Source organism: Somniosus microcephalus, chromosome 12 (assembly GCF_052327205.1).
Source record: "Somniosus microcephalus isolate GS21.2 chromosome 12, FLI_Smic_1.0, whole genome shotgun sequence".
Lineage (NCBI taxonomy): Eukaryota > Metazoa > Chordata > Chondrichthyes > Squaliformes > Somniosidae > Somniosus > Somniosus microcephalus.
Window position 1 is genome coordinate 172,225,787 of NC_140998.1, and position 14,237 is coordinate 172,240,023.

Sequence of the window (14,237 nt, forward strand, 5' to 3'; positions counted from 1 at the left end):
ACACATCCCATCCTCCGACACACAGACATACCAACACTTCACATCGTCAGATACACAGATATACCGACACGTTCCATCCTCAGATACAAAGATATACCAACAGGTCCCATCCTCAGATACACAGATATACCAATTCGTCCCATCCTCAGATACACAGATATACCAACATGTCGCATCCTCAGATACACGGATATACCAGCACGTCCCATCCTCAGATGCACAGACATACCAACATGTCACATGGTATAATAAACAGATATACCAACTCGTCCCATGCACAGATACAAAGAGATACCAACACGTCCCATGCCATGATGCACAGATGTACCAGCGGGTCCCATCTGCAGATACACAGATATGCCAACACGTCCCATCCTCAGATACAGATATACCAACACGTCCCATACTCAGATACACAGATATAACAACACGTCCCATCCTCCAATACACAGATGTACCAACACGTCCCATTCTCAGATACACAGATATACCAACACGTCCCATCCTCAGATACAAAGATATACCAACAGGTCCCTTTCTCAAATACACAGATATACCAACTCGTCCAATGCTCTGATTCACAGATAAAGCAACAAGTCCCTTCCTTAGATACACAGATAAACCAACACGTCCCATCCTCAGATACACAGATATACTAATACGACCCATCCTCTAATAAACAGATATACCAACATGTCGCATCCTCAGATACACAGATATACCAGCACGTCCCATGCTATGATACACAGATATATTAACAAGTCCCATCTTCAGATACACCGATATACCAGCATGTCCCATCCTCAGATACACAGATATACCAACAAGTCCCATCCTCAGATACACAGATATACCAACACGTCCCATCCTCAGACACAGATATACCAACACGTCCCCTCCTCCGATACACAGATGTACCAGCACGTCCCATCCTCAGATACATAGATTTCCCAACATGTTCAATCCTCAGATACACAGATATACCAACACGACTCGTCCTCAGATACAGAGATATAGCAACACGTCCCATCCTCCGATACACAGATATACCAACACGTCACATCTTCAGATACACAGATATACCAACACGTTCCATCCTCAGATACAAAGATATACCAACATGTCCCATCCTCAGATACACAGATATACCAATTCGTCCCATCCTCAGATACACAGATATACCAACATGTCACATCCTCAGATAGAGAGATATACCAGCACGTCCCATCCTCAGATGCACAGATATACCAACACATCACATGCTATGATACACAGATATACTAACACGTCCCATGCACAGATACAAAGATATACCAACATGTCCCATGCCATGATACACAGATGTACCAGCGCGTCCCATCCTCAGATACACAGATATACCAACATGTCCCATCCTCAGATACACAGATATACCAGCACGTCCCATCCTCAGATACACAGATATACCAACACGTCCCATCCTCAGATGCACAGATATACCAACACGTCCCATGCTATGATACACAGATATATCAACAAGTCCCATCCTCAGATACACCGATATACAAGCATGTCCCATCCTCAGATACACAGATATACCAACAGGTCCCCTCCTCCGATACACAGATGTACCAACACGTCCCGTCCTCAGATACAGAGATATACCAACACATCCCATCCTCCGACACACAGATATACCAACACGTCACATCCTCAGATACACAGATATACCAGCACGTCCCATCCTCAGATGCACAGATATACCAACACGTCACATGCTATAATAAACAGATATACCAACACGTCCCATGCACAGATACAAAGATATACCAACACGTCCCGTGCCATGATACACAGATGTACCAGCGCGTCCCATCCTCAGATACACAGATATACCAGCACGTCCCATCCTCAGATACACAGATATACCAACATGTCCCATCCTCAGATACACAGGTATACCAGCACATCCCATCCTCAGATACACAGATATACCAACAAGTCCCTTCCTCAGATACACAGATATACCAACACGTCCCATCCTCTGATACACAGATATACCAACATGTCGCATCCTCAGATACACAGATATACCGGCACGTCCCATCCTCAGATGCACAGATATACCAACACATCCCATGCTATGATACACAGACATATCAACAAGTCCCATCCTCAGATACACCGATATACCAGCACGTCCCATCCTCAGATACACAGATATACCAACAAGTCCCATCCTCAGATACACAGATATACCAACACGTCCCATCCTCAGATACATAGATTTCCCAACACGTTCAACCCTCAGATACACAGATATACCAACACGACTCGTCCTCAGATACAGAGATATAGCAACACGTCCCATCCTCTGATACACAGATATACCAACACGTCACATCTTCAGATACACAGATATACCAACACGTTCCATCCTCAGATACAAAGAAATACCAACAGGTCCCATCCTCAAATACACAGCTATACTAATTCGTCCCATCCTCAGATACACAGATATACCAACACGTCCCATCCTCAGATACACAGGTACACCAACACGTCCCATCCTCAGATACACAGATATACCAGCACGTTCCAGCCTCAGATACACAGATATACCAACACGTCCCATCCCCAGATACAAAGATAGACCAACATGTCCCATCCTCAGATACACAGATATACCAACACGTCCCATCTGCAGGTACACAGATATACCAACACGTCCCATCCTCAGATACTCAGATATACCAACACGTCCCATGCACTGATACAAAGATATAACAACACGTCCCATCCTCAGATACACAGATACACCAGCACGTCCCATCCTCAGATACTCAGATATGCCAACACGTCCCATCCTCAGATACACAGATATACCAACAGGTCCGTTCGTCAGATACACAAATATACCAACACGTCCCATCCTCAGATACAGATATACCAACACGTCCCATCCTCAGATACACAGATATCCCAACTGATCCCCTCCTCCGATACACAGATGTACCAGCACGTCCCATCCTCAGATACATAGATATACCAACACATTCAATCCTCAGATACACAGATATACCAATACATCCCGTCCTCAGATACAGAGATATACCAACACGTCTCATCCTCCGATACACAGATATACCATCACGTCCCATCCTCTGATACAAAGTTATACCAACACGTCCCATCCTCAGATACACAGATATACCAACATGTCCCATCCTCAGATACATAGATATACCAACACGTCCCATGCTCTGATACACAGATATATGAACAAGCCACAGTCACATCCTTCAGATAGTTTGGGGGGGAGTTAGCGTGATGTATGAAGGGGTAGGGTGGGGTGGGGCAAGCTGGGGTATTGTGGTGAGGGGTGCAACCGGGAGGGTGGGACAGCATGGGCAATGGCGGGGCGGGACAGGGCCGGGCGTATAGGGATTGGGTAGGGGCAGCAATAATAGTGGGAAATTAAGCAGAAATATTAATATTCGGACTGGGTTATACGCAGGTCTGGTGATAATAAAAACTGGCGTGTACAGCTCAGTGCCTCGGAGGGATGTCAAACCAGTGTGGCCGGTATCTCAAACTCACATCTCACAGCATCAGTAACTTACTTGCACTCGCCAGGTAGATCACAGTATCCGTTCAGTGAGCTGCATCCAGGCTGGCAGATCGCTGCAAGGAATTAGAAGATAGAGTCACAATAAGGCAGCAATGTACCTCCGACACACTACAGACTGATCACAGAGAGAATCGTACCTCCAACACACGACAGACTGATTACAGCACGACCATCGTACCTCCGACACACTACAGGCTGATCACAGAGACAATCAGACCTCCGACACACAACAGACTGATCACAGAGAGAATCGTACCTCAGACACACTACAGACTGATCACAGGGACATTCGAACCTCCGACACACTGCAGACTGATCAAAGAGACAATCGTACCTCCGACACACTATAGACTGATCAAAGAGACAATCGTACCTACGAACCACTACAGACTGATCACAGATTGACAATCATACCTCCGATACACTACAGACTGATCACAGCGCGACAATCGTACCTCTGACCCACTACAGACTGATCAGAGACAATCGTACCACCGACACACTACAGACTGATCACAGAGTCAATCGTATCTCCGACACACTACAGACTGATCAAAGAGACAATCGTACCTCCGACACACTACAGACTGATCAAAGAGACAATCGTACCTCCGACACACTACAGACTGATCAAAGAGACAATCGTACCTCCGACACACAACAGACTGATCACATGGAGAATCGTACCTCCGACACACTATGGACTGATCACAGAGACAATCGTAACTCTGACACACTACAGACTGATCAGAGAGACAATCGTACCTCCGACACAATAAAGGCTGATCACAGAGACAATCATATCTCCAACACACTACAGACTGATCGCAGACACAATTGTACCTCCGACACACTACAGACTGATCAGAGAGAAAATCGTACCTCCGACACACATCGGACTAATCACATGGACAATCGCACCTACGACACACTACAGACTGATCAGAGAGAATCGTACCTCCGACACATGACAGAATGATCACAGTGAGAATTGTACCTCCGACACACTACAAACTGATCACAGAGACAATCGTACCTGCAACAAACTACAGACTGATCACAGAGAGAACCGTACCTCCAACAAACTACAGACTGATCAGAGAGACAATCGTTCCTCCGACAAACTACAGACTGATCACAGACACAATTGTACCTCTGACACACTACAGACTGATCAGAGAGACAATCGTACCTGCGACACACTACAGACTGATCAGAGACAATCGTGCCTCCGACACACTACAGACTGAGCACAGAGACAATCATACTTCCGACACACTACAGACTGATCACAGAGACAATAGTACCTCCAAAACACTACAGACTGATCACAGAGACAATCGTACCTCCGACACACTACAGACTCATCACAGTGACAATCGTACCCCAGACACACTACAGACTGCTCACAGAGACAATCGTACCTCCAACACACTACAGACTGATCACAGTATGACATTCGTACCTCCGACAGAGTACAGATTGAACAGAGACAATCGTACATCCGACAGACTACAGACTGATCACAGAGACAATCGTACCTCCGACACACTATAGACTGATCACAGAGACAATCATATCTCCAACACACTACAGGCTGATCGCAGACACAATTGTACATCCGATACACTACAGACTGATCAGAGAGAAAATCGTATCTCCGACACACTACAGACTGATCAAAGAGAAAATCGTACCTCCGACACACGACAGACAGATCAAAGAGAGAATCGTACCTCCGACACACAACAGACTGATCACGTGGACAATCGTACCTCCGACACACTACAGACTGATCACAGAGACAATAGTACTTCCGAAACACTACAGACTGATCACAGAGACAATGATACCACCAACACACTACAGGCTGATCACAGACACAATTGTACCTCCGACACACTACAGACTGATCAGAGAGAAAATCCTATCTCCGACAAACTACAGACTGATCAAAGAGACAATCATACCTCTGACACACAACAGACCAATCACATGGACAATCGCACCTACGACACACTACACACTGATCACAGAGAGAATCGTACCTCCGACACACGACAGACTGATCACAGAGAGAATCGTACCTCCGAAACACTACAAACTGATCACAGAGACAATCGTACCTCTGACACACTACCGACTGATCAGAGAGAAAATTGTATCTCCGAGACACTACAGACTGATCAAAGAGACAATCGTACCTGCGACACACTACAGACTGATCAGAGACAATCGTACCTCCGACACAGTACAGACTGATCAAAGAGACAATCGTGCCTCCGAAACACAACAGACTGATCACATGGACAATCGTACCTCCGACACAATACAGACGGATCACAGAGACAATCGTACCTCCAACATACTACAGACTGAGCACAGAGACAATCATACATCCGACACACTACAGACTGATCACAGAGACAATAGTACCTCCAAAACACTACAGACTGATCACAGAGACAATCGTACCTCCGACACAATAAAGACTGATCACAGAGACAATCATATCTCCAACACACTACAGACTGATCGCAGACACAATTGTACCTCCGACACACTACAGACTGATCAGAGAGAAAATCGTATCTCCGACACACTACAGACTGATCAAAGAGACAATCGTACCTCCGACACACGACAGACTGATCAAAGAGACAATCGTAACTCCGACACACTATTGACTGATCAAAGAGACAATCGTACCTCCGACACACAACAGACTGATCACATGGACAATCGTACCTCCGACACACTACAGACTGATCACAGAGAGAATCGTACCTCCGACATACTACAGTCTGATCACAGAGAGAATCGTACCTCCGACACACTACAGACTGTTCACAGAGACAAACGTATCTCCAACACACTACAGACTGATCACAGAGACAATCGTATCTCCGACACACTACAGACTGATCACAGAGACAATCGTGCTTCCGCCACACTACAGATTGCTCAAAGAGACAATCGTACCTCCGACACACCACAGACTGATCACAGAGACAAGCGTACCTCCGACACACGACAGACGGATCACAGTGACAATCATACTTCTGACACACTACAGACTGATCACAGAGACAATCGTACCTCCGACACACTACAGACTGATCACAGTGTGACAAGCATACCTCCAACACACTACAGACTGATCAGAGAGACAATTATACCTCCAACAAATGACAGACTGATCGCAGACACAATTGTACCTCCGACATACTACAGACTGATCAGAGAGAAAATCGTATCTCCGACACACTACAGACTGACCAGAGAGACAATCGTACCTCCGACACACTACTGACTGATCAAAGAGACAATCGTACCTCCGTCACACAACAGACTGATCACATGGACAATTGTACCTCCGACACACTACAGACTGATCACAGGGAGAATCGTACCTCTGACACACTACAGACTGATCACAGAGACAATGGTACCTGCGACACACTACAGACTGATCACAGAGACAATAGTACCTCCGACACACTACAGACTGAGCAGAGAGACAATCGTACCTCCGACAGACTACAGACTGCTCACAGAGACAATCGTATCTCCGACACACTACAGACTGATCACAGAGATATTCGTAGCTCCGACACGCTACAGACTGATCACATGACAATCGTAGCTCCTACACACTGCAGACTGATCACAGAGACAATGGAACCTGCGACACACTACAGACTGATCACAGAGACAATCGTACCTCCACCACACTACAGACTGATCACAGAGACAATCGTATCTCCGACACACCACAGACTGATCACAGAGACAATCGTACCTCCGACACACGACAGATGGATCACAGTGACAATCGTACTTCTGACAGACTACAGACTAATCACAGAGACAATCGTACCTCCGACACACTACAGACTGATCAGAGAGACAATCGTACCTCCGACACACTATAGACTGATCACAGTGTGACAAGCATACCTCCAACACACTACAGACTGATCACAGAGACAATAGTACCTCCGACACACTACAGACTGAGCAGAGAGACAATCGTACCTCCGACACACTACAGACTGATCACAGAGACAATCGTACCTCCGACACACTACTGACTGATCAAAGAGACAATCGTACCTCCGTCACACAACAGACTCATCACATGGACAATCGTACCTCCGACACACTACAGACTGATCACAGAGACAATCGTACCTCCGACACACTACAGACTGATCAAAGAGACAATCGTACCTATCGAACCACTACAGACTGATCACAGATTGACAATCATACCTCCGATACGCTACTGACTGATCACAGCGCGACAATCGTACCTCTGACCTACTACAGACTGATCAGAGACAATCGTACCACCGACACACTACAGACTGATCACAGAGACAATCGTACCTCCGACACGCTGCAGACTGATCACATGACAATCATAGCTCCTACACACTACAGACTGACCACAGTATGACAATTGTACCTCCGACACAGTACAGACTGAACAGAGACAATCGTATATCCGACAAACTACAGACTGCTCACAGAGACAATAGTACTTCCGAAACACTACAGACTGATCACAGAGACAATGATACCTCCAACACACTACAGACTGATCACAGACACAATCGTACCTCTGACACACTACAGACGGATCAGTGACAATAGTACCTCTCTCACACTACAGACTGATCAGAGACAATCCTACCTCCAACAAACCCCTGACTGATCAAAGAGACAATCGTACCTCCGACACACTATTGACTGATCAAAGAGACGAATCGTACCTCCGACACACAACAGACTGATCACATGGACTATCGTACCTCCGACACACTACAGACTGATCACAGAGAAAATAGTACCTCTGACACACTACAGACGGATCACAGAGACAATCGTACCTTCGACACACGACAGACTGATCACAGCACGAGAATCGCACCTCCGACACACTACAGACTGATCACAGAGACAATCGTACCTCTGACACACGACAGATTGCTCAAAGAGAAAATCGTACCTCCAACACACTACAGACTGATCACAGAGACAATCGTACCTCCGACACACCACAGACTGATCACAGAGACAAGCGTACCTCCGACACATGACAGACGGATCACAGTGACAATCGTACTTCTGACACACTACAGACTGATCAGAGAGACAATCGTACCTCCGACACAATAAAGGCTGATCACAGAGACAATTATACCTCCAACAAATGACAGACTGATCGCAGACACAATTGTACCTCCGACATACTACAGACTGATCAGACAGAAAATCGTATCTCCGACACACTACAGACTGACCAAAGAGACAATCGTACCTCCGACACACTACTGACTGATCAAAGAGACAATCGTACCTCCGTCACACAACAGACTGATCACATGGACAATCGTACCTCCGACACACTACAGACTGAACACAGGGAGAATCGTACCTCTGACACACTACAGACTGATCACAGAGACAATCGTACCTCCGACACTCTACAGACTGATCAGAGACAATCCTACCTCCAACACGCCCCAGACTGCTCACAGAGATAATCGTACCTCCGACACACGACAGACGGATCACAGTGACAATCGTACTTCTGGCAGACTACAGACTTATCACAGAGACAATCGTACCTCCGACACACTACAGACTGATCAGAGAGACAATCGTACCTCCGACACACTACAGACTGATCACAGTGTGACAAGCATACCTCCGATATGCTACTGACTGATCACAGCGCGACAATCGTACCTCTGACCCTCTACAGACTGATCAGAGACAATCATACCACCGACACACTACAGACTGATCACAGAGACAATCGTGCCTCCGACACACTACAGACGGATCAGTGACAATAGTACCTCTCTCACACTACAGACTGATCAGAGACAATCCTACCTCCAACAAACCCCTGACTGCTCAAAGAGACAATCGTACCTCCGACACACTACAGACTTATCACAGAGACATTCGTATCTCCGACACGCTACAGACTGATCACAGAGACATTCGTAACTCCAACACGCTACAGACTGATCACATGACAATCGTAGCTGCTACACACTAAAGACTGATCACAGAGACAATGGTACCTGCGACACACTACAGACTGATCACAGAGACAATCGTACCCCCGACACACAACAGACTGATCACAGAGACAATCGTGCCTCAGACACACTACAGACTGATCAAAGAGACATTCGTACTTCCGACACACTAAAGACTGATCACAGAGACAATCATACGACTGACACACTACAGACTGATCAGAGACAATCGTACCTCTGACCCACAACAGACTGATTACAGCGACAATCATACCTCCGACACACTACAGATGGATCAGAGAGAAAATCGTACCTCCGACACACTATAGACTGCTCACAGAGACAATCGTTCCTCCAACACACGACAGACTGATCACAGTATGACAATTGTACCTCCGACACAGTACAGACTGAACAGAGACAATCGTATATCCGACACACTACAGACTGATCACAGAGACAATAGTACTTCCGAAACACTACAGACTGATCACAGAGACAATGATACCTCCAACACACTACAGACTGATCACAGACACAATCGTACCTCCGACGCACTACAGATGGATCAGAGAGAAAATCGTACCTCCGACACACTATAGACTGATCAGAGAGACAATCGTACCTCCGACACACTACAGACTGATCACAGTGTGACAAGCATACCTCCAACACACTACAGACTGATCACAGAGCCAATCGTACCTCCGACACAATAAATGCTGATCACAGACACAATTGTACCTCCGACGTACTACAGACTGATCAGAGAGAAAATCGTACCTCCGACAAACTGCAGACTGATCAAAGAGACAATCGTACCTCCGACACACTACTGACTGATCAAAGAGACAATCGTACCTCCGACACACTACTGACTGATCAAAGAGACAATCGTACCTCCGTCACACAACAGACTGATCACATGGACAATCGTACCTCCGAAACACTACAGACTGATCACAGAGACAATGATACCTACAACACACTACAGACTGATCACAGACACAATCCTACCTCCGACACACGACAGACGGATCAGTGACAATAGTACCTCTCTCACACTACAGACTGATCAGAGACAATCCTACCTCCAACAAACCACTGACTGCTCACAGAGACAATTGTACCTCCGACACACTACAGACTCATCACAGAGACATTCGTAACTCCGACACGCTACAGACTGATCACATGACAATCGTAGCTCCTACACACTACAGACTGATCACAGAGACAATCGTACCTCCGACACACTACAGACGGCTCACAGAGACAATCGTACCTCCGACACACTACAGACGGCTCACAGAGACAATCGTACCTCCAACACACTACAGACTGATCACAGTATGACAATTGTACCTCCGACACAGTACAGACTGAACAGAGACAATCGTATATCCGAAACGCTACAGACTGATCACAGAGACAATGATACCTCTAAAACACTACAGACTGATCACAGACACAATTGTACCTCCGACACACTACAGACTGATCACAGAGAGAATCGAACCTCCGACACACTACAAACTGATCACAGAGACAATCGTACCTCCGATACACTACAGACTGATCAGAGACAATCGTACCTCCGACACACTACAGACTGCTCACAGAGACAATCGTACCTCCAACAAACTACAGACTGATCACAGAGAGAATCGTACCTCCAACAAACTACAGACTGATCAGAGAGACAATCGTACCTCCGACACACTACAGACTGATCAAAGAGACAATCGTACCTGTGACACACTACAGACTGATCAGAGACAATCGTACCTCTGACACACAACAGACTGATCACATGGACAATCGTACATCCGACATGCTACAGACTGATCACAGAGACAATCGTACCACCGACACACTACAGACTGATCAAAGAGACAATCGTACCTATCGAACCACTACAGACTGATCACAGATTGACAATCATACCTCCGATACGCTACTGACTGATCACAGCGCGACAATCGTACCTCTGACCCACTACAGACTGATCAGAGACAATCGTACCACCGACACACTGCAGACTGATCACAGAGACAATCGTACCTCCAACACACTACAGACGGATCAGTGACAATAGTACCTCTCTCACACTACAGACTGATCAGAGACAATCCTACTTGCAACAAACCCCTGACTGCTCACAGAGACAATCGTACCTCCGACACACTACAGACTTATCACAGAGACATTCGTAACTCCGACATGCTACAGACTGATCACATGACAATCGTAGCTCCTACACACTACAGACTGACCAGAGAGACAATCGTACCTCAGACACACTACAGACTGATCACAGAGACAATCGTACGTCCGACATACTACAGACTGATCACAGAGACAATCGTACCTCCGACCCACAACAGACTGATTACAGAGACAATCGTACCTCCGACACACTACAGACTGCTCACAGTATGACAATTGTACCTCCGACACAGTACAGACTGAACAGAGACAATCGTACATCCGACACACTACAGACTGATCACAGAGACAATAGTACTTCCGAAACACTACAGACTGATCACAGAGACAATGATACCTCCAACACACTACAGACTGATCACAGACACAATCATACCTCCGACACACTACAGACGGATCAGTGACAATAGTACCTCTCTCACACTACAGACTGATCAGAGACAATCCTACCTCCAACAAACCCCTGACTGCTAAAAGAGACAATCGTACCTCCGATACACTATTGACTGATCAGAGACGAATCGTACGTCCGACACACTACAGAATGATCACATGGACTATCGTACCTCCGACACACTAGAGACTGATCATAGAGACAATAGTACTTCCGAAACACTACAGACTGATCACAGAGACAATGATACCTCCAACACACTACAGGCTGATCACAGAAACAATTGTACCTCCGACACACTACAGACTGATCAGAGAGAAAATCGTATCTCCGACACACTACAGACTGATCAAAGAGACAATCGTGCCTCCGACACACAACAGACTAATCACATGGACAATCACACCTACGACACACTACAGACTGATCACAGAGAGAATCGAACCTCCGACACACTACAGACTGCTCACAGAGACAATCGTACCTCCGACACACTACAGACTGATCACAGACACAATAGTACCTCTGACATACTACAGACTGATCAGAGAGAAATCGTATCTCCGACACACTACAGACTGATCAAAGAGACAATCGTACCTGCGACACACTACAGACTGATCAGAGACAATCGTACCTCTGACACACAACAGACTGATCACATGGACAATCGTACATCCGACATGCTACAGACTGATCACAGAGACAATCGTACCGCCGACACACTACAGACTGAGCACAGAGACAATAGTACCTCCAACACACTACAGACTGATCACAGTATGACATTCGTACCTCCGACACAGTACAGATTGAACAGAGACAATCGTACATCCGACACACTACAGACTGATCACAGAGAGAATCGTACCTCCGACACACTACAGACTGATCAGAGAGAAAATCGTATCTCCGACACACTACAGACTGATCATAGAGACAATCGTAAGTCCGACACGCTACAGACTGATCACAGAGAAAATCGTATCTCCGACACACTACAGACTGATCACAGAGACAATCGTACCTCTGACACACTACAGACTGATCACAGAGACAATCGTACCTCTGACACACTATTGACTGATCAAAGAGACAAATCGTACCTCCGACACAATATAGACTGATCAGAGAGACAATCGTACCTCCGACACACTACAGACAGATCAACGAGAAAATCGTACCTCCAACACACTACAGACTGATCACAGGGACAATCGTACTTCTGACACACTACAGACTGATCACAGAGACAATCGTACCTCCGACACACTACAGACTGATCACAGTGTGACAAGAATACCTCCAACACACTCCAGATTGATCACAGAGACAATAGTACCTCCGACACACTACAGACTGAGCAGAGAGACAATCGTACCTCCGACACAATAAAGGCTGATCACAGAGACAATTATACCTCCAACACATGACAGACTGATCGCAGACACAATTGTACCTCCGACATACTACAGACTGATCAGAGAGAAAATCGTACCTCCGACACACTACTGACTGATGAAAGAGCCAATTGTACCTCCGTCACACAACAGACTGATCACATGGACAATCGTACCTCCGACACACTACAGACTGATCACAGGGACAATCGTACCTCCGACACACTACAGACTGATCAAAGAGACAATCGTACCTATCGAACCACTACAGGCTGATCACAGATTGACAATCATAACTCCGATACGCTACTGACTGATCACAGTGCGACAATCGTACCTCTGACCCACTACAGACTGATCAGAGACAATCGTACCTCCGACGCACTACAGACTGATCACAGAGACAATCGTACCTCCGACACACTACAGACGGATCAGTGACAATAGTACCTCTCTCACACTACAGACTGATCGGAGACAATCTTACCTCCAACAAACCCTTGACTGCTCACAGAGACAATCGTACCTCCGACACACTGCAGATT

General features: G+C 46.3%; 1 protein-coding gene across 1 annotated transcript in view; it reads right to left on the reverse strand.

Moving 5' to 3' along the window:
• The window catches only part of LOC147109721 (delta-like protein 4), a 326,101-nt gene that overhangs the window by 158,857 nt on the left and 153,007 nt on the right, over window positions 1–14,237 (reverse strand). Inside the window, 1 exon segment of the mRNA XM_086003839.1 lies at window positions 3,603–3,663. Coding sequence (XP_085859965.1) covers window positions 3,603–3,663 — 61 coding nt within the window.